This window comes from Homalodisca vitripennis, chromosome 4 (assembly GCF_021130785.1).
Source record: "Homalodisca vitripennis isolate AUS2020 chromosome 4, UT_GWSS_2.1, whole genome shotgun sequence".
Lineage (NCBI taxonomy): Eukaryota > Metazoa > Arthropoda > Insecta > Hemiptera > Cicadellidae > Homalodisca > Homalodisca vitripennis.
The window spans coordinates 94,797,778-94,822,172 of record NC_060210.1 but is presented as its reverse complement, the minus strand read 5'-3'; the positions used below and the strand labels follow the sequence as shown (position 1 = coordinate 94,822,172).

Below are 24,395 nucleotides of genomic sequence, written 5' to 3'. Positions count from 1 at the left end.
TCCAGACTTGTATATAGGTCTAACAATTGCTATTTTAAGTTTATTTGGGACTTTGCCTTCTGATATTGACTTGTTTATTATAACTGATAGTGGCTCTGAGAGACTTACAGAGAATCTCTTTAAATCCATCATTCTGATTCCACCTATGCCAGGACTTTTTCTTCTTTATTCTTCCCAAATATTTTCAATTATACAAGTTTTATTATAACTTAATACTATCTAACGTTCAGAACCATCAAAAGTATTACCAACTTTACTTAAAAATGGTACAATACAGCCCTAAAAAAAATGTGTTCTTAAATGTGACTAAACTAATCAAGACTATTTTTACCTGTGAACCTTATGACATATGCTTCTCTCTAGTCAAACATCCATTTGGTGAAGAAATTTTCTGAACTATACCAAAATAAAGTTGAGCACTGTCCAATATAAGCAAACGTCAACATTCTATTCAAAAACTTGGAAGGATTGCCTCTTGAATAAATTATTACAATAGCCTCTTTACTGTAATATAAAATATTTTAATTTTAATTAAGCCAATTCAAATTACGCCTGAAAATTATGATTTTGAAAAAAATATTGTTTATTCTTATGTCTATGTGAATAGAAGTTACAGGAAAATTGGAGAAAAATTGTTTCCTGCTGCAAAGAAGATAACTTTAAAACGATAAGAGATAAGTACACAGACAACAGAACAGCACATTGACTAACTGCTACTCGTTCACCGCAATTATCATTTTCATCCACTCCAGCTGAAGGCCAGTTAGATTTTCATAATGATGTAGAGAAACCAGATATTAGTCCTTAAAATTATACACAATTGCCACAAGTTTGTTAACTCGAATGTATGAGTAATTGAGATTATTCATAGTCTTCAAGTGGTTAGAGACAGCAAAGTTTATGCTAAGTATATTTATTTAGTTAATTGAAATAGGTATATCACTAACCTAAAATTTACATACTGAATTTGTATGTAACCAGTTATAAATACAATCTTATAAATACAATATAATATTATTCAAACAATAATAATTACAAAACAATTCATTTGATTTACATATTCTCTATTATATATCTTGTTCATTGAATAGTACAGATTGTACTTTGTATTATTGGAGTATAATTGTCAAATTAAAAATGGTGTAATAGTTAAAAAGAACAGAGATGACTTTATTTTATATGCATATGCAGTCTGCAGAGACGTGATAAGATTGAATAGGTCAGTGATAATTAAATCAGTAACAGGATTTTTGGTATTATTATTTGTTAAATATCCTACATCTTGGTTAAGCACAAGCTTTAGACGAGATCATCTGATTGAGTGGTTAAAACACTACACTTTGAGAGTACCATCTAGAGGTAGAAGGCGTAAACAAATGCCTTTGACTGAAATAGGATTTTCCATATACAGGATTGTATTTTAAGGGAAATAAACATTTTCCTGAGCTATTACTATTACCATTCCTTTTATTTTGTGCCAAGTCTCCCTATCCCTTATTCAAATTGACAAGACTTTAATCTAGATGTAGCCCTACTACTAATAATGGTTTTAAAATTTGATCAATACCTAACCAGGTTATTCACACACCAGTCTTCAGGTCAGCGTGGGGAGCTTCATGTTAACACCACAGCAAACAACTGGGTGGTCCAGAGACAGACTCTTAATGGACTGATGTTAACTATTCTCAATTTTGATATGGAGATGGTAAGGTGGAGTTCCACAGCTGATTTCAACCCTTTGGAAGTTATTGCGTACACATACAAAGACAAAAATCTGCTTTCGTCATCAATTGTTGGGAAACTCATTCAAACGCCCATCCAATAAATGTTGTAGTGGCTAATTTTAACTTTAAACCTAGAGTTTAAAATCAATAATTTTATTGTAACGTTTCTTTGTATATCTTCTGTACACAAGTAGACAATAAATGTAGTTCACTTGTATCTGTAAAGACATGCAATTTAACAGAAATTAACTCAATCTTATTATTAGTAACATTATTCAATGACATTCATAAATGGATTTTCAGGTGACAGAGCGTATTCCCTCTGTTTAAAGGCCACTATCTCAAGCAAATGCAAATAGAAATAAGAGTATATACATAACATAAACTTGTAGTATATACAGTTTGTCATGTTAAGTAGTAAATTGTATATTATAGCACTGTTCTCCGGTTCTGAGCTATGTACCAAATATCACGTCACCAAATTTTCGCAAAGTTAGTATAAAGTTGATATGGTACCTAACAGACAGAAGAGGAAGTGAGTAAACAGAAACTTTGTAACTTCCACATATGAGAGACATACTCCATCCATCCCATTTTTCATCAGTAATCCCAGTCAATAAAACACTGCAAAAAACTTGTCCTGTTTAACTTGCTGTACAGATGACATTGCAAGTTTAAGTTAAAATGTCCAGTTTTTGAAATCAACCAATCCAAAAAAGCAGCCTTGTGACATATTTGTGTTGATGAGTTCCTGGAAAATGTCTTATGCTTTACCATATACTCTGTTTACCTACTTGTTTATTCTATTTTCTCATTAACTATTACCCATAAGATCAATGTAACTAGAGTCACTTTTTTACAGACAGTTATTGAGACTATCAAGTGACCATGTTCAATACCAATGTAGAGTGGTAAGATAGAGTTTCACCACAAATTTTAACCGTCTGGGTTAACTAATTCGACAATTATCATGTGAACAGACAGAGAAATTGGATAACAGTCATGGGAAACTGACGGGAGCGGCCTTACTAAATGCTGAGCCAACAACAAAATACAAATAATTTCAAAATTAGAGGCATTTACCTTTATAACTGACAATTTATGAACAAAAAAACACGCTTTCATTCCCAGAAACTGACCACGATACAATTACAAAACAATGATGATATGACTATAATTATTACGTTTTGATAGATTAATTTGTTTGTTTGATCCTCAATTGAGTTAGTAGTAGCTAGAAATAGTGTTGTCAACACTGCACATCTGGTTCCGAGAACAAAGGTCAGACTGGCGTGCAGGATACTTGACATGACCCCCTCCCTGTCAAACAGGGCCAATATCTTTATCTTCTACGCTGCAAAGATTTGGCTAGTAGAAACTTTGTTTGAGAGTAAATTTCCTTGGAAGTAAAAAATTCTCAGAAATAAATTTTTAAGAAACACACATTTTTTTATTACAAATCACAGTTATAGACACAAGCATATTTAAACCAACAACCAGTAATCTTTTAACAGTTAACAGAAATTTTAACTGTTAGAGAAATAAAAAGGCTAAAATTTAAATAAATAAATCCAGTTAAGTGTGACCTTGAAAATAAATTCTCAATAAACATAAAACAAAAGCTCAGGATCTTCTCCATTGTATGCATAAAAAATGTTCTTTGAGTAACTTGTCACACAATTTTATAAGACAAACATATTGCAAATTATTTTTGCATGTTGTAATACTATACCAATCGGGATATGTCTCAATTCTCCGGGATAAATAAAAGAATTAGCCCAGCTTGACTCATCCAGAAGTAAACTATAAGGATAAAAAGTAGAAGTAGAAAATTATCTATATAAATGTAAAGAGATATAGTTTTAATTTATAAGGAGGATATATAGTTTGTGATTTTCTTCACACTACAACACAGGAAGAGCTATTATACTTGAAATTCATGAATAGGACACATATTTAAGTTTTTAAAAGTTAAACTTTAATGTATTCAGACATCGCTTTTAAATTTCCACAAATCCAAAGTGTTTGTTTTCTGAAACAGTTAATAAATGGCAGTTTGAATTTTATTATAAACAGAAATAATAATGTGGTGCCTGTATTTTTTTTATACAACACAAAATTTAATTATTTAACCATCCCCGTTTTTTAAGAAAAATTTTAAAATTTCAGTAAACAAAACTCATGAAATATATTTAGCAAAACTTACTTTATTTTACTGGTGACTAAATAGTAAAATATTTAAAATAATAGTTTTAATAAAATAAAAATTACATTTATTAGATATTAATGTACACAATTATTAATTTTTAGTAACATAACAGAGGAACAATATAACTATACATTGTTAATTTGTATGCTTTTTTTAATTTACTTATTATTATTAAAAATAATTAAATTGCAATTCTTAATCCTCGGAGTAGCAAGGACTCATCAGCTCATTTCAAAATTTGGTTTAGCTCAAAATGAACTCTGACATCAGAGACACCTAGACTAAAAAAAAAAAATCTAGATAATGACGTGTTCTCATTGTCTCATCAGGTGCACTACGATGTTTTAGACACCATCCCAAATTGCAGTGGCGCAACCGAGCTTTCTACGCATAACGTAGCAATGGTGGGAACAGTTGATTCAAGTAGGTTTCAAATTCAAAGAATCAGATTCAGACGCTGCACTAAGCAGAAGATAAAATGGAGCTGAACTCAACATTTATATTGAATCAACCCTGTTATGTATAAAGTATATTAATCACAGTCACTGTTCAAAAATCTATAATAAATACTTTCTTGACTTCCAATAACCAAACCTTTACTGAAAATAGCACACTGTTAAACAAGTGTTTGTTTTGGAAATATTTTTCCTGAAATAAATGTAATTGGTATCACTGAAAATAATAACTAATGGTCTTTCATAATCTAATGAAAAAAAAAAAAAAAATCAAACATATATACCTGTTATAACAAGATTTGTTAGAAACAAGTTTCATCAAAGCTTTCATTTGACAGAATATGAATGAACCTGTTTATAAAACAGCTGATTATATACACACTAGATATCTGTCTACACATTTCAGTTAGATGAGAGCAGAAGGAATATAAATTGCATATATAGCGTGTTCCAAATTTTATGCTCACTAAAGGGATCTTGGAAACTATAAAAGATACAACAAAGATTATGTGCATACAATTTAGAACACACTGTATACATTATTATGTAAAATCCATTTTAAATGTTTTTCTTTACGCAATATACCTATAAAATTAATGTGTACAAGGCGACATTTTATTATATCTTATATTTCTCCGAAGTAGTACTGCATATTATTATAAAAATAACAAAACAAAACAATTGAAATACAAATGGGTAAATATGTAACAAAAGTAAAATGATATGCTTGGTAAAAGTAATTATACATTTTTTTCTAATGTCAACTTGAAAATGTTAGAAATCCAAGATTTTTACGCTTTGATAAATTTATTTAATATTTTATTACTATGCAAAGGGTGATAAAAAAAGTGCCAGAGTTTATTGGCATGTACCAATGACTTCAGATAACCCCAAAGATAAAAGTCAGAAGGTGTCAAGTCACACGATCTTGGTGGCCTTTGATGGTCGGAATTCCCAGAAATGACATGATCCTGGAAAAGTTCACAACACAATTGTTTCGCAGGCAACGTGACACCATCCTGCTGAAACTGAACTCAGGAAAGGCCACGACCTATCCTTCTTGATCTTCAAAAATATAAGGGACGATAATGCCACCCAACCAAAAGTCGCAACAATCTGTCACTAACTGTGCAAACATTTCTCTTCTTTAAACGTGCAAGGGTTTTCTGAAGCCCAAGAGTGGCAGTTATGCTTATTAACAAATCCAATGAAGTGGAAGTGAGCTTCATCACTAAAAATTTGCGAGAAGCTGTTATCCTCCTGCCACTTTTTCAGTATCTAGTCAACATACTGTCGTATCTTCTTGTAACTTGCCTCTTTCAAAATGTTGCAACAACTGAATTTTATGAGGGTGATATTTAGGACCGTACTAAAGAATTCTCTGTACAGAAGAACATCTTAAACACAATTATTGAGAATCGCAATGTATTGATTTCACTGGGCTGACAGTAACACTGTCACAAACCAATGTTCTTTCTACTCAGTTCGGCCAGAACAACGTCCAGAACTATTAAGGTCGACTGTTAAACTCGTCTCAAAGAACTTTTCCATGAATCTGTGAACTATTGATTCATTAGGTGCTTTATTACGCCCTTGAATAGCGTGAAGTCACCTGACAGTAGCCATATAACTGTCCACTCTGATAAAACGTTTTTACAACACTTGTTGCGCACAAAAAAACTTCTCCATGGTTAGACTCAGAATGCAAGAACAAGAGAAATACCAGCTGTATCAACAGTAGGAATGTTTCCAGAAATAGAAACAAAGTCAAACATTGCTGCCAACCGATTAACAAAATTTTACTGGCCGTTTCAAATCGGCACTCTTTTTTAATAAGCCTATATTTTTATGTACCTTTTACATGCTTCAAATGTACTATAACATTTTTTTCAGAATTCCCTTCAACACAAAAAAAAATATTTTTAGACAATTTATCTTTTTTTAAGAAACCCTCACCCTCCTCAAAATAGCACAATAATGCAAATTACACAAGTTATATACATTTTCTTTTCTAGTCTAAATGTTTTCTAAAAGAAAAAAGCACATATGTTGAGCCAGTAAGTAAACTTATGTTTATTGATAAAATTTGTGTTTTTTCAATTGTTTTAAAAGCCACTAAAAGTATGGGATTCAAAAATGTACTACTTTTATTTGTTATAATATTGATCCTTTCATGTGACTATAAATAACCCTGTTACCCAAAATTTTGTTTATGAAATTTTGAAAAAGTACTTAAATTTTACTAAAATTGCCATCACTGAGCAATCTCTCCCCTACCACTTACCATATGCGAGATGGTTGTTGAGTCCACGGTGAGTCATATTCTCCTTGAGGTACTCGTAGCATGAGAAGTAGAGTGCATGTGCCGGTCCTGCCCCCATGACGACAGCGCCCATGCCTCGGACTGGCCTGAGGATCCCTTCCTGCGAGACCATCCGTTGCAGCACCTCTCCGATACTCCGGTACGAAGTGGTACCTGACAGGCTTTGCATCCTCGTCTACAACAATGTAGTTACAAATAGGTCAATATAAATAGAAATAATTAAAAATTACATTAAGGTATAACAATTTTTTTAACATGGTTTTAGGAATCCTAAGTTATTAAATGTAAATATATATACTCTGCAAGACAATAACATATGAGCCGAATCTTCACGAACTATCGAGCAACTGAATGACAATAGTTTGGAGTGTCATATTTAAGTTCTTTCATCTGTAATAATTTTTGTATCTTTTTACATCACCTATAATTAATAATGTTTTAAATGAATTATTATGTTCCATTGATCCTTTGGGAAATATTGACATTCTCAAATTTAATTTTAATTACTTAAAGTATACAGGAACTAAACAACACCCAAAATAGTAAAAACTTTGTTTCATTTTTTAAATTATTTAAAGTACTGTAACTATTTTAAATGTGCGATGAAACTGTGGATAAAAATTAGAGTATGGAAGCATCTGTTACTCTTTTATAAGTTGCTGATTACAGTCCCCAATACATTATATATAGGACCTACTTTACCTAGTTATGATTCAGAGGAAAATATGAAAAGAAGATAAAGAGGCCAGGTTTTTTAACTGAAATATGTTTTGAATTATGTTTTCCTGCTAAATTATGACACAAGGTGAGTGAAACACTGTTAAGGGATAAACTGCCTAACTTCCATAGTGTAATAAGATAAACTATTGAACAATATTTTTAACGTTTCTTCCGGATCATTGGCCATCATTTGAGATTGTGTTTCAAATGAATCGATACCAAAATTCTTAATGTTATAATAACCAAAGTGAAACAATATGTTGTCCACTTGTTTATAAATAAAATTTGCAAATTTGTTTATTATGATATATTTAGTGTAATAAATGACAAAACAATCTTGAAAAGAATTCCCAGGACTAAACATTTCCCCTAAATAATGTCATAGTTTTAATAAATACTCATATTTCTAATAAGATTTTCCTTTTAAAAACCAACAAGATGTAACTATTTTGTCAGAGGATATTTCGTAAGGGAAAGGTTATATTCCTTTTCGGCGTGATTGAGCATCATCAGTGGTTGTGTCATGCTGCTAATTTATGACTCATGGTACCTGACCACTGAACAGGAGGCTGGGATTCCCTCGAGAAAGGTCAATCTGTGGTCACAACACCTGCTGTCTCCTCCTCATGTCCATGCATACAGTAAAGCCCATTATCTGACAAAGATCTGATTGCACAAGAAGACAGATTCTGATATGATTCTTACATCAATATTATATGCTGAAGAAATGCCACAACTGAATGAAATTAAATGATTTCAATATATTATTAAACACCAATCTTTATACAAATACACATCTGCTTTAATGGTATAGAAGAAATCAAAACTCATAACTTACACAGCATATTAGAACTTGCGTTGATGTAATATTTATCATTGAACAATTATAATTTCTGATATAAAAGATGTAATGTAATTTGCTTGTAAAATAGATAAAATTAAATTAATGAGTCATTGGCTGAACATAAATAAAAGCCTACTTGTGATTGTATAAATATTTAGTTACAAAGAAAGACCTTGGTAGAAATATTTACTCATTTAGATATGCCTGTAGATCTTGTGGTTGAGTATACATACGCACTACACAACATTTGTGGCATCTTACCCTCAGTAACCTCAGTAATGTGAACAAGATCAGTCAGTGTGCAAACTTCCCACATGAGCCATTAGCCTTTGTTGGAAATTGTCATTTGTATTGTGGACACTCTCACATTCTATTTTAATTTTTTTGAAAGTAATACATTCCGGCCAAAGTAGAGAAATATATAATTGTAAAAATTAGTAATTGTAAAAAAGTACCTCAACAATTTTGGATAATTATTACAGAATTTTATATGGCCAAAAATAAACTCTGCAGTAAAAGCCTAAAAATTTCCATATTAGTATAATACGTTGGAATAATATGGCTGTTTAAAGAGAAATTGATTTATTTGTTTAAACCTATGGGTCAGTATTTTTTGAAATATAGTAAGAACGGACAGACAACAGGCAGATAGATAGACAGACAGAAATGAAGTGTTTCCAGTCACATGAGTGATAGACTTTGTTAATGTTCAGCCCATTAACATTTTCACTTTGGACATCTGTAGACTAAATTGTTAAATATGGTGATGACAAGTGTAGATTATGTTTAAAATGAAAATTTAAGGTTTTTTTAATAAACTGATGGCTGTCCCCATAGCTTTTGTATAAATTTCTTGTGGTTGAATAAGTAAAAAGAACCATAGATAATACACTCTTTAATAAATCTTTATGACATCACAACTAAAGATAGATCATAAGGTAGATTTTTGATTACATGACTGTATCACAGAATATTTCTTCTCAACCAAAGCTAACATTTATTGCCACACTACAGTAAATAGCCTACATTAAAGAAAAGTTAAAAACATATTATATTAAGTTAAGAGTGACAATGACAAAATGTGTCCTATATTTGAAATAAATTTATCAAAATAAGGTTATTATACATTTCAAAATTCAAAATTATTACAACTCTAAAAAAAAAAAAAAAAAAAAAAAAAAAAAAAAAAAAAAAAAAGCACTATCTATATTTCACCACATATAAGTTTTCACAGAAGGTCTCTTTCTCTTGTAAAACCAAAGGCTGGATCAGGATTTATTCCTACAAATACCCTAAATGCAGTAATGAATTCATTCATGACCAGCAAAATGATACTGCAACTAAAACTCCAAGAGCATTTCAGAGGTTTTAATACAATCAAAAGCAGTTTTTATACTATTTTTTGATCATGCCAAGTAACTTCATGAATCTCTCAGACTCTGATAAGACTCACTATCTAGATGTTATTTTAATTTTTTAATGTTTAGTATGCTCTCATTATTATACAGGCTTATATAACAGCCCCTGGTGTATGTGTTTGTGTATCTGTGATCAGGATGCCAGCAGAATATAATCACTCTGTTGGACTAACTCCATTTCTATTATCTCTGGAAACTTACAAGTAGTGATGCAAATAAATAATGTTGCCCAGTAAGTGGTGCCCCAAAATGTGTGAAAAACAAATTTAAATAAAACATTTGTTTCAGTTAATGAATTAGAATTTATTTCTCTTTAGATATATATAATGGTGCAATTGACATTATCATAGCACATTACTTAACCCTTAAAGCGCCGTAGAGGGGACGACCCGCACAAGGGCCACCTGAACAAAGACTTCATGGAAAACATTTCATGGCAAGGAAACCTAATGGTGGAAGATCCAGATGTGTTGTGTGTTTAAAGAAAGGTTTACGGAAAGAGACAATTTATGTGTGCAAGACCTGTGTTTCACATCCTGGGCTTCATCCGGAAGGGTGCTTTGAGGCCTTTCACACCCTGCCCAACTTTTAGGACATGCATATTACCCAGTATTACACACCAAATGTATACTTTTTTATTTGTTAACCCTACATTTACTGTATAAAAGTCTTTTTTCCCCGTAGAAATACTTTTACTCCTTATAGTTATATAATTATGTATTTTGGCTCTTGTTCCGAAATTTTACATTTATTTTTATTATTTATATTTAGGCTTGTTTTTACTCCAATAAGTGTTACAATCTTTTATTAACTTCTATAAACATCTGAAAACTATTTTGTAATTAGAAAAATAACACCCGTTAGAGGACTAAGAATTTGGAAAATATTTGGTTTTCATATTTATGGCATGTAAATTAAATTTTTTATAATAACTTTGTATTAACCCTTTGAGTGCCGCAGCGTCTACATAGTAGATGTTGTGAAATGTGCATAAATTGCCGGCATCTACCCAGTAGACGATTTTTATTTAATTAATATCACATATAACTCATTTTTGTTTTGACAAATAACTTATTTCACGGCAATCTACAAGTTTCGAACTATCAATTGTGATTGATTTTTATTGTTAACCGCCCCCTTGTAGTTATTTGTCATCAGAAAAAAACAGATGACGCAATAGTTGGTCAGCTGCTACTTGTTGCCATTAACTACACAGTTTCGTTCATTGTGTGTTTACATTGTGCTAGTTTCGTGTGTTTATGCTGAAAACTGTTGTTTATTACTATTCTGCAATTGTGTTCAGTAAAACTTACAATGCATTTACAAACTTCTTTTTCCGTGTTTAGTGACATATATTTTATTGTTGGATTGGTGATGAACTAAAACGCAAGTTCCAATCAAACTATTGATTTTAGGTGAAGTAAGGTTATATTGTAGGCCTGTGTATATTTTTATATACTTTTTATATAATTAGTATTTTACAGTAGTCTTACTTCATTGAGTGAAATAGGGTAGTTATAATATTGTTTCTAAACTTTTGACAAACTTGAACAAAAATTGCATTTTGTTGTATTTTGTATATATTGCAGTATCTGGTTATATATTACTGTAACACACCATATTATGCATGATTTTTGTTCAGTTTTTCATGCTCTTTCATATGGTATAGCTAAAAAAAATTAAAAAAAATATTGTATAAATAAAATTTTAGTTCAAACTTGAAATTTATTTTTTTTCATTTTTTAGTTTTTTGTTATAACCTATATTCTTTTTGTGTAAATAAAAATAAAATTATAATATTATATGGAAAAAATACCTTGTTTTATAACACACAAACCAAAAAAAAAATTATTCAAATCGGTTGAATAGTTTTTTTTAATATAGTTTTTTCCCCACACGCTTGCAAAACAGAAGGCAATGCTCCGGCAATTTATGCGTATGACTTGGGAAATATGCTGTGGCACTCAAAGGGTTAAATATGTAATATACTTATTTTCTGGTACATATAAGCATGCAATGTCATCATTTATATACATAATTAAAAAAAGGAAACAGTAATAGAGTTCTTTAAGCATTGGGTAAAATTTATAAAGGAGCTGGAACGCTAAATAGTAAATCATGTGTATTTTGGGCCATAAATATGATAAAAGATATTTTTTTGCAGTTCTGTTTTATTTTGTTACATAAAAAAAGAAATTAAAATTAGCATTGAGAAAATCAAAAAAAATTTAAAAAAAAATTAAAATTAGATTTTCTCAATGCTAATTTTAATTTCTTTTTAATAAATGAGCGCTAATCCAGAGTTAGGCTGAAACTTTTTGGCGCTTTAAGAGTTAATAACCGTAAAAATTACAATCCAAATAATAGTTGCAAATTAACACTATAATGACTCATAATAATAAAATTTAATGTTAATATAAACTAAAAACAATGTTAACACATTCGCTGCGTGCGGTGACTCTAGTTACCACCGCTACTCTGCGCTAGGAGCCTTAGTTACCACAAAGCCTTTGTTCTGAAATGACGATTGTCAGTGTGCGGCCAACACTCGATCTGTCACAACATCAAATTTCTTGCTCCTCGAGAGGTACTTTTCCTGCATTTTATGCAGTTCGTTTTCGCATTAGACTTTTTCATTATTTTTAGATTTTTTAGTGATAAGTGCAACACAATGGATCTTCCCCCAGGAACAAGTGGTGCACAACAACCAAGTTCTAGGTGTAAAAAAGAGCCAGTATTGAGTTCAGATAATGAGGATGACAACATGATGTGGAGTACCAGACAGAGTCAGAAGTTGAAGATCCTGAAGACCAACCCACTCCAATGGACCACTCACAACCGGATTGGAATGAAAGATATTCCCTTTACTAGAAGGGCTTTTAGTTCCTTTGCCAGATGACAAGTCTCCAATTAGTTTTTTTCAGACTGCTTGTGGGTATAGTTATTTTAGAGAGAATTGTGAAGGTAACCAACATGTATGCACTTGAGTTCTTTGTGGGCCCCATACTGTACCCAGCTCGTAAGTTGGTAAGTAGAAAAACCTATCCATCGAAGAGTTGTTGGTTCTTCTCAATCTTCTTTTACACATGGGCATAATACAAATGCCCAGACTCTAAGATTATTGGGAAATGAATAAATTGTTTTCTTCTTGTTTCCCAAATTTTATGCCATGAGACCGATTTTTGATCATCTTACGTTGCTTAAATTTCGAAAGCCATCCTGATCCATCCAATCGCTCATCTTAAGTCCCTTATTGATTGCTCCAACGATAAAATGAAGTCTGTGTACTACCCGCAACAAAATCTGTGTATTGATAAGGGTTCTTTGGTGTGGTCGGCTGTATTTACTTCAATACATAAAGGAAAAAAAGCACAAATATGGGATCAAACTAACAGTGCGATCCCCATGGTTTGTCATGTTCTTTATGTATTGTGGTTCAGGTGTACTTGATGATTTTGGTAGCAAGGGACATGTGGCTAACGTTGTACTAGACCTAATGCAAGGAAAAGTAAAATGTGGACACCGCCTTTATATGAACAATTATTATAATAGTTTTTCTCTCGCCTCCACTCTTTAGAGAAGAAATACTTACAGCACAGGTACGCTCAGATTAGATAGATAGTTCATTTCAACGAAAGTTAAGTCAGCTAAGTTGAAGAAAGGAGAAACCATTGCACACTACGCCAAAAGGTGTATTGGTAGCTAAATGGAGAAATAAAAGAGTAGTGTCTTACATATCCACAGAACACACTAATGAAATGGTCACTTCAATCAACCGCAACCAACTTGAAAGGAAAACGCCTCTGCCAATCGTGAAATATAATCACTTTATGATGGGAGTTGACCAAAGTGATGGCCTATTATCCCTGACAGAGAAAAACCATCCTTTGGTACAAGAAAATTTTTATTCACATCATGCTGTAGATGCTCTTGATGAACGAAATATGAATTTCTTGTAATGAATTTTTTTAAATATGTCTCGGTATGATTTTCATCACTGCTAGTTGTTGTCCATCTCCTACCGAACCTTCCCGCACCTCCAAGGCGATTGAAGCGGAAGAGTGTTGTCCATATCCCTTCCAAGATTGAAAAGAAACAAAAAAGTGGTTAAAAAGCACTCCGACCTGTATTATAGTTTGGCCTTGGCTGAGGCTGGTCAGACATGAAAAAATCATGTAAATATCATGCAAAACATGATACGTAGGTATAAGTTGCCTTCCTGTTAATATATCACTTAACTCTGAATTTTCTCAGTAACAATTCATTATTAACAAGTGTACTAACAAAAACTGTTCCTTCCCACAACCTCTATCTATCCTAAAAATATTCACACTTTTATCAGAATCACCCCGTATTGTAACAGAAAATAGGGTGTGACATGTTGAATAATGTTATAGTAGAGACTGACCAAACTAGGACAAATATTTAGGTCATATTATTATTTATATAATTGTATTTCATACTATCACTGCTGGAAATGCACCGGTTAATTATATATTACATAATAAATAACCAAAAACCAAAATTATTGGAGCGGGAGTTAGGGGCTTGCTGCTGGGGTGACGGGTGGTGATGCTTGTTGCCGTCATGTGGTCAATCGGTGTGTTAGAGTGATTGAATGTGTCTTTGCTTCTTGCTCTTCATTTTGAATTTTTCTTTTATTTATCATAATACATAAAAAGTTGTTCTTTTGTATATTAAGTTTTGAATTCATTTAATTATATATATATCATTTCATTTTGCATTTTCGTTATTTTCTATTTAAACAATAAGTTAATAATTTACCACAATTGTATCAAACTATTGTAAATTCACTACATATATAGTATATGAGGTTGAATGTTAGAGAGAACTTGATAGCCCTAACTCCACCTCTTTAATAAAAGCATTTTAATTTCATTACAAACTGTAAAATGACTAAAAGCATATGTACTATAAAACTCTTATGATTTTGATTAGTCATTCAACTTAATTAGTTTTTATTACAGTTATGCAAAATGGGAGGCTAGTTAGTAAAAACATCACCAGGAACGTTGACTCCTAGTTTTTACAGGGTTTCATTTGCATAAAAAATACTTAAATGGTTGAAACAAATTTATGTTTACTTACACTAGTATAATATTTATTGTATTGTTTGAACTGTGAATCTATCTTGATCACTGTAATTTTTACCATTGGGTATTTTTTTTAGAAATTATGTTTTTGAGTTTTATGTCATAGTTCAGTAATTAAAGATAAAGAAATTCAGAGCACAATATCTACTTTGAAATCTAACAAAAGAACATCAGAAATATATGACCATACAGTTTTCAAGCTACATATATAAATATAGCTTATCAATTAAAAATTGATGTGTTATTGCAGACTGATACTGGCATAAACTATGATACTGGCATAAACTAGAGTAGTATGTTCAATTATAGATAACAATTTAACTTCTTAGCTTTTATCTTTACACCACAATGGGTAAATGGGTAATTACAAGGCAAAAACTATTTCTATGCAGATAGTAGAGGAAAGAACAAGTCAATTTGACTAAATTAACTATGTACTGTTGAATTATTGAACATTAAACTTCTCCAAAGTGTCTTTTGCAAATCAGTAGTCTTGGTAGTTTGCTATTCACTAAACATAAGAATGGGTCAAAATGGAAAGGAAATTACTGCAAATTATTGTGCTCTATTTTCCGCTGCAATTTGTATTGTGCAAAGCTTTGTAACATAATAGCAGCCACTCTACTCATTCGTGGCCCAGCCCTCAAGGTCATCTCACTTGTTCATTGATCAAACCGGCTGTGAGAGGAACCACAGTGTTCTGATAAAGATGGCAGTGGCACACGCAAACTCCAGGTGTCACTAGGGTCTCATGAATAATACATCCAAGATGTCCAATTGACATTTCCCTTCAAACTGTTAGTATGGATTAAACACCTCCATTAACAAATAAAGCTCTTAGCTGATCAATTACTAAGACAGAGTTTAATAACATTTAACTATTAGAATAGTCTTGAAACAAATATGTTGATTTGACCTGGTTTTTAATCTGTTTTGGACACTGGTTGTTTTGCTTCCAACTAAACTGATCTACTGGTAACCTTCATATCTCCATGAACAAATACAATAAGAGTGATTATTGCATCATTTCTCCCAATATGTTCCAACAATATAAAAGTACTTCAAGAATGCTTTAATATTTTGTATTGATCATTTACAGTAAGTGCCTTTTTAATAAAAACTTAAGTAAAATTAGAATAGAATGAGGTCCACCTGGAAAAGATTAACTGTTCCAATTCAAGACGAATGTGTGACTGTCTCTAAATGTAAATATAACATTTATCTTTGAAGTGTTCAACTTCAAGCCCTATAATAAATATAAGTGCCTAGGTTAATAAATATAAGTGTACTTTAGTTTTTATTTAATAGTGCTTGGTGGCTTGGGCATTTTATATTCTATTTGAGCCTTGCGTTGTAGTAGTTCAATGTCAGTTCTAGCTATTAACTAAGCATGAATAAAATAAAAGGATTTTAATACTAAGAGAACTAACACATCTCATAATCATATGTCATAATGAATTATATATTACTTGCACAATTATTACTGTTGTCGTATTAAATAAAAGAGTTTTGTAAGAATGAACAGTAAATTTGAGACGTTTGGGCCAAAACAGAAAATATTTTAAAAATAAAGATTTGGAAAGAATTAAAAAAATAAGTTGGAAAGAATTTAAAAAAATAAGATTTGAAAGTCTACGTTAAAAGTCAACCCCAAAATTTTAACAGCCACATACTTTCCTTTTATGATGCTCCCAAAACAAACTCCCAGTATCCAGCACCAACAAAGTGATGACAATCATTGAAATCATCATACAGTGTTGATTCTGCTATAAATTATTATTGTCTCACTTTGCTATTCAGATGTTTCGGTTTAATTATTAGATTCTTTATTTTAGGTCAATTAAAAAAAATCCAGAGCTAAAAGCCCTCCTTGTGCTAGTAATTAGAAATTATAATATGCTGAAAACATCAGACAAAATCACAATTTTTATATGACTTTAAAGTTTGGAGGTTTTAAAAATTTTTTAAAAGGTAGGTATTTGAAAATTATTTGACACTTGAACAATCATCTATTGAATAAAATGAGTTTCCTGTCACATTTATACAAATAATTAAAAAATATAATTGAAGAGCTTTTGAAATGGACTAGTTAAAAACTTCAAGAATATATGATTTTAATTTTAATTATTGAAATAAATTTTTATTTAATTACCAAGCTGATAAGTTAATTTTTACTAACAAATTATACTCTATGACAATTAAGTATGATGCTCTCTTATGAGGAAATCAGATTCATCAGTATAGCACTCATTTTATACTTTAGGGTCTGCATTGACAGGTGATATATTAGCTTATTCATATAAAAAAAATAATAGAGTGGAAAGGTAATGTCTAAAGCCAGTGACAAGATTTGATTTCAGTGCACTTCTACATTATAGTACCAGCTCTGCCTCAAAGAAACATTTATTATTTAAACACTGCTATGACACCTAACTTAATGAACCCCCTAAATGTATTATGTGGCTAGATTAACCCTTACAACACTAAATAAATATTTGTTATGGCAGGAGATGTTTCCTGAGAGTATATAGACTGCTGTGTAGAAAGCATTAAGAAATATTTCATTAGTACAGTTTCAATTTTGTGTGAAACTTCATTTCCTCTAATATAATGAATCCTGTTATGGTGTATGTCCAACCATGGAATTTGGCTGAGCATCATTAAAGCATAATACTCAGTAGGTTGATACAACTTCTCTTATTGTCTACCAGGGGGATTTAAACAATTCTTTTCTGTATCTTAGATGTCTGTCTATCTGTCCGTAGGACATCATGAGAATGAAATTAGCTTTAGACTTGAAACATGCAACCTCAGCAAAAACTGTTACACAACACATGGTATGACACATTCCTGACTGTATATCAAAACAGTATGTACTTAAAAAACCCATTATAATTATAATTATTTACAAGACTTGTAAGAAAAATCATATTTTGCCTATAATTTTTTATGGTGCTTAGCAGAAGTTTTCTTTTTTAATCTAAAAAAATGTCTTAATTTGTAAAAGTACTGAGACAATAATCATCAGTTTGACCACACTAACCAATAATATGTTAAAAATAAATCTTAATTATTAATTTGTTCTAATTTTGTTCAATTTAGACTGGTGATTTGGTCTTGTTTACGTCCTAACTGTATTGAACAATAGATGAATGGACCCACCTTTACAGTGTCTATTGGGTACATCACAGCCAACTCCATAACCCCAGCTACAGCTCCAGCAACCATATTTCTACCTAGATATTCACTTCCTATACTATCAGACATGTTCACAACAGTTTACTCTTACCCATTTGTACAAAATGGTTGACTACTGCACTTTAAATTAATACTCCAATTTGTTTATCAGTAATTATTATGTTTGATGATAACCTCTTTTACTACTAATGACTAACAACACTGGTTTGTTTCACATTTATTTACTATCAGCTGTTCTACTATAAAATATTAATTGGTCTTGTAAAGTTAAATTACTATGAATCTGTCACAAATAATACACCAGCACCAAGGAATCGCTGCTTTGATGGGTGTATGGACAGGATACTTCATCATAATTTGTGGCTGTTTTAGTTGTTTGTTTGTTTAGATCACCACTTTCTACGCCCCTATTTGTGATCACTTATACATCAAGCATTAATAAATGTTCTTTTTGGATTTCTTTGGAGGTAAGATTATATACGCATCTTTTACTTACATCCCAATCGAGTATAAAAATAGATTAATCATTTTAATAGAAAAGAAACAATGTCAGATTTTCTTTTTATTATTTAAGTTTGCATAACTATAGCCTATTTCTGTCTATACAAAGGTCTATAGAAACATACTATTTAAAAAAATTGTTTTACATCATTTTAATGCATAGTAATTATAACAATTTATACTTTTCCTCATATTTACACATCAAAAATATAATTTGCTTACAGAACATTGCAATATCTGGGTAGGGTACGAAAAGCGGACCCGGTTTTTTTATATCGTAGAATGTAATCATCGATACCTAAATGTTCGCTTCTCAAATCCTAGATTATCAATCGATATAAAAGTATCTATAGTCCTCAATAACAATCGTATGTTTTACATTAAAACATGAATTTAATATTTACAGTGATGAAAAAAAATTATTATAACCAAAATTAGGAAAACTGAAGACGACCATATTTGCTCCTTGTTTTCTGAAATTGACTGCCATTTTGAATATTAAAATGTTACTTATGTAACACTGAAACCTTACGTGTATTATTTGAAAGTGTTTACAGCTGTTGTTATAGATTATTTAAGTTAATTTTTCAAAATAATTAATCAGTACCGATTGATTATATCGGTGGTTATGATTAAGTAATATCGTTTGCGAATTTCGATTTAAAAAACCGGGTCCGCTTATCGTACCCTACCCCAATATCTTATATCTTTCATGGCAAAATTGGATACAATGATCTCTTACTATTCTTAATGATCTTTACTTCAAGTAAAGTTTAAAAGGCATCACATTTTTATATTTGATACTTTTATAGTCTTGATTCTCTGATTGAATCTTCAAATGTATGAACATTTTACATATAAATAATATTTTTCATTAATTACAACAAAAGCCATATGACTCATAAAAACAGATATGCTTAAACGGAAACAAGTGGAATGGCCTAAGGTAGGGTGGTATTTGAAAATGCTCAAAAAGTGACCAGAATAGCAAGGATTTACTAATTAAATAAAACATTACCCCTTAAAAAAGTAGGAAATCTCTCTTGGGTAGCATCTTAAGCCCTAAGGTAGGGCAGATGGTTCTCAAGTATGGCGATAGGCCCTTGGGTAGAATGGTTGGCCCTCGGATAGGCAAGACAGTCTAATAAATTGGTAAGTTTTTGATAGCGTTATGAACAAAGTGGCCTAATGTTTATTTACTGTTATTCTCATAGGCTAGTTTTGCAATAATTTTATAATAAAATGTATTAAGTATTTGGGGTCGAAGTTAAGGATATTAAGGAATCCCCTACCTTGAGAAATTGTCTCTATCATGCGGGAATTCTTCTTCTTTCCTCACCTTTTTTCTTTAATACTGTTACGCTTAACACTTTAGACATACTTTCCATTTTTTAAATCAGGTAGTGTATGAGAAACAGACCCGGTTTTAATCACTAAGTGTAATTGTGTACATTTTGCGTACGGAATAACATAACTATCAATCAACAATAAAACAAACTGATTGATAACAAGAAATGGGAAAAACACAGTTTTCATCTTTAAATGTTGTTTTGTTAGTTTTATATACTTAACCACAATTTTTATTAAGGTGAATCAGTTTTAAAGTAGATGATAATATCTTTACAATTTGTAAATGCATTTTAACTTGGTACCGTACAGATAATGTTCATGTCTATTTTAAATTTAATTGATGACATCAATTTTAAATCAGTATTGATTGATTACATTGATGTAAATAGGCAATATAGTTTGATTATAAAAATATTGATATAAAAAATTGGGTCCATTCATTGTAATCAGCTGCAGTATAATAAGTGGTCACCACCACAATCAAATCATCGACAGGTATTCATGATTATCTTAACCACTGAAACTAAAATGGCAAATCAAATTATGTTGTGTATTTAAAATTACTGTACTGTATAGGCTAGTTCAGCTGTTTTATATCTAAAAAAGTAATAATTCAATTATGAATAAAAACTATTTAGGTTAACTTATGTGTATTTATAAAATGTTATAAGCTAAACAGTGTAACATTTAGTTACTTTTAATTATTTTGAAGGATAGACGTACATGACAGCTTGTGACAAATATATTTACATTGCTATTGTAACTAGGCTATGTCTTTATTCAAATAGTACACAAATGATATTACTTTGCTTAAATTAATTTGGAACAATACTGTTATTCAATACATTAAAAGAGCTGAAATAATTAATTGTAAATAACGATAATTAGAATTGTTTTTATTCAATAGTTAGGTATTTCTAATTGATAATTTAATCTAGTTTTGATAGTGGTGGTGGCTGCTTACTACACTGTAGACTCGTACTCTTACCCAAAAAAAATCAATTAATTACGTGACATAAACATTTACCCAGCTGTCTACCTGTCTAACAATCAACTGTTAATACTATCAGTATTTGGACAGTCGAGTAATAGAGATAATTGTAATCAAAGGTGCTGCCATAATCCAAGTTGCTTTGAATAAGGCAACTGAAGATCAGTTAGATGAACAATGTTCCGTACAAAAAAATATTATGATTTGTCTCTATCCGAACTAACAAATACCATAAATTGACATTCTTCAAATAGTTGATATTAGCCCTTTGGGCGTAAGGTATTACAAAGCTTTAGACTTGTTTCCAAAATCCGGACCATCACTCTCCTTTACAATACTTTAAATTATACTTTGGTAAGCTAAATTCAGTAGTGAAAGTTGTAGCCTACTTATATTTAACCTTCAAACATATGATAATGATGACAGTCAAAATAAACTAGTTATGTCTTGTCTTTAGATTAATACAATATTTAAAACCCTTAATATATATAAACTGATCAATTACCTTTACAGAATCGAGGGGGTACATCACACAATGTTCCATAACCCCTGCAATTGCTCCAGCAGTCATGTGTGTTGAAACATCGGTGGTAGGAAGTGTTTCATAGTCTTCAAAGTTCATAATAGTCTGTTAATAAAAAACACTTCACTTAAAACAATAATATGATTTTGTTTTATTTTCTAACCTCTCAGCACAAACAAGAAATTTAGAGATTACTACACGAAGGAAAGTGACACAACTGACCTAGGGCTCTACTCCATGCTCCTCTAAGGGTCGTGAATAGTGATGCGCGATTACGAGATGTTACAATCGAAACGTTTCGATTGTTTCGACCTCTCGAGACATTTCGATTGTGATTCCCTTAACGAGAGGTTCTTACCGAGAGGTTTTTGCCGAGATGTTCCTAGCGATTGTTACATTGCGACACAACATCTCTTCTCTTACCGGGCAATCGAAGTGTTTGACGAAATGTTGAAAACGAAATGTTTGATTCCATGATCCATAACTTTGTTTTTGCGATACACCATAGACGCTTGACGAGAGGTTTCTAGCGATTGTTTCGTTTACGTGTACGATCTATTCTATTATTTTACTAGGCAATCGAAATTCTAAGTGAGATATGTTTGCCGATCGACAGAAGGATTTAACTGAAATATAAATTAATTTAGTTACTTTTTTTTACTGACTTGACTTCCGAGTTGTTTTAATGAATTACTATATTAGCAGCTACATTTAACATTATACTACATTAAACACTTATTCACGTTACAATAATAACGTATGAACAGTAAAACATTCAAAAAATAACATGGTACAAAATAAAAACATTTAATATTTTAAAATAATAACCAAGAAAAGCTATTTATTATAATTTAAGATAATATACTCAATCTTAATGCTTGAAGAATTATAATTTACATTTTGACTAGACACTATAAAGTAAACTACTGGAATTAATGGAGGGAGAGTGGTGCAAACCAATATATGGAACGGAAGTATGAAAAACAGGTTGAGACAGGCTCTTGAAAAGTAAACAATAACAAATTGGCTTAACGAATGCAACAATCGAGAGAAACCTTTCGATTGTAAAGACCTCTCGCTAAGCAATCGAAACAATCGTTAAGCAGAACCTCTCGAGAAGGAACATTTCGATTGTATTAACCTCTCGCAATCGCGCATCACTAGTCGTGAATGTGATACGAAAATGAAAACTTACGGTTATGTTCTTCGATTGTGTAATCAAGAAAGCATCATTTAAACATAGAGAATATAATTTTCTTGAAAAATATAACCTATGCCTACACGATGTTCTAAAATACAATTATTATATATAAAAACAAGACTGACCAATTTATGTATTGTCATTTTGAGTAAAGTATCCAAGGCTTGAATTGTCTGTTCTGGATATTGTAAATATTTTTATATAATAATTCTTTGTGCAGTGTTTTTACACATTTAAATGAAATGCATATGTGTATTCATACATGTGCTTAATGTGAATGAAAGTATGAAATATTCGTTAACACGATTTAGTGTAATAGTTAAATACAATAATATCACATATTCATTAAAAATCAGTTAGGGATCGTGACAAGGGAATGATACTAACGAAAATTCATAAAGTTGGCTTTATACTAATAAATTAAAAGAAAATGACACTAGTTTAGCATCAACTTTTTGCAGAATAGTAATCAATTAATTACACTTTATTGTCACTAGACATAGACTAATGATAACAAAAACAGTATTGTTAAAAATCGATACCATTATTTTGTCGCGACTCACTTCTAAGTTGTGATGCCTTCCGTAGTTCACCGAAAATTGATAGTCGCAGTTTCCGACTTCAACCGCTTGGCGCCAATTCAAAATTCTTCAATATCAAGTAGCTTAAACATATTATAAAATACAACTGACTGTAGACTTAGATTTTACATACATTTCATCTTAAATATCCTTCATTTTAATTTAAATCTGATTTTGTATTCATGCATATTAGAAAATACTAACATAATACGAGAGAGGTATATTTGTGTAACAAAACACATATAATTATCAATATTTCAAATAAAAGTAATTATAAAAAAAAAAACAATTATGATAAATTTCACTACATATTTCCCAATTAGTAGAACTATAGACATATAAATGATTGCTAATTTTCATTTATATCATCTTAAGGTTGTATACTAAATTACCATTTTAAATATGTCTGGTCACTGAATGAATTTGTTTTGTTTTACCTTTCTTCATTTTTTTGTGTTTGAGAAACTGTATACCTGGAAATCAAATAACTATAAATGTCTCTGTAATTAACTTTCTATGAACTTGAAATTTAATTTTCATCTTTATGATCTATAATATAAATATAAAGTAAAGATATACAGTATGTATTGTGTATATACGTTCATACTACTGGACAAAAGAAGTGAGTAATTATGTCCAGGGACGTACTTAACACTGAGGTGAGGAAGCCATTATATGTGGTTCTTTATTTACGACCCTCACACAAAATGCTTGTAACACTGCTCTTAAGATATCTTAAGAATATAATGGTATACTTCAAAATATAATTAGTAACCAGTATTCCTTTGCCAAAAACAACCTATAGATTTTAAAGCCAACAATGAAATATTTTTCTATGAAGGATAGGTCTAACACCCTGCACTTAGTCCTGAAAGTGCAGCCTAACCTACTTTGGTTTACTCTTTAAATCTGTGGTTTCTGCAAAAACCTATGAGGTGTATGGATTCCTGTTCTCTAATCTTTCTTAGGCTCAGAAAGCAAGCCTCTGAGTACATTAACCTGTTACACAAATAGAAGGGAATTCAGATTATAAATATTTTGTTGATTGTTCTACTTCTCTATTGAGTCTGCATTCATCAACCTGCCTTAAACCCCTTTTTATAAGATGTTTTCGAAAAGGGTCATGTTCTCTTAACATTTCAAGCACCAATCATAACTCAACCAATCTGGTATTGGTAGTTACTTAGGTCTAGGGTGATAGTCCAGCCTTTAGAATAAGGGCAGATAAAAATTGTTATTTGTA

At 31.0% G+C, this 24,395-nt stretch overlaps 1 protein-coding gene and 1 long non-coding RNA gene across 3 annotated transcripts in view; one reads left to right on the top strand and one right to left on the bottom strand.

The window, feature by feature from the left end:
* LOC124359803 (mitoferrin-1-like) overlaps window positions 1–21,490 on the bottom strand; it is an 82,086-nt gene extending 60,596 nt beyond the window's left edge. The window contains exons 1-2 of one of the 2 annotated variants that reach the window (XM_046812846.1): window positions 21,353–21,490; window positions 6,673–6,886 (exon numbers count right to left, since the gene is read on the bottom strand). In XM_046812846.1, coding sequence (XP_046668802.1) covers window positions 6,673–6,886; window positions 21,353–21,469 — 331 coding nt within the window. In that variant the 5' untranslated portion in view covers window positions 21,470–21,490. Of the gene's footprint in view, window positions 1–6,672; window positions 6,887–17,969; window positions 18,152–21,352 lie in introns of those variants that run through there. The other variant, XM_046812847.1, reaches the window with a different exon arrangement.
* Window positions 18,162–21,509, top strand: LOC124359804. Its single transcript, XR_006922189.1, has 2 exons — window positions 18,162–18,472; window positions 21,361–21,509. It is a non-coding gene; the product is annotated as an uncharacterized LOC124359804 (long non-coding RNA).
* Window positions 21,510–24,395: the final 2,886 nt, after the last annotated feature.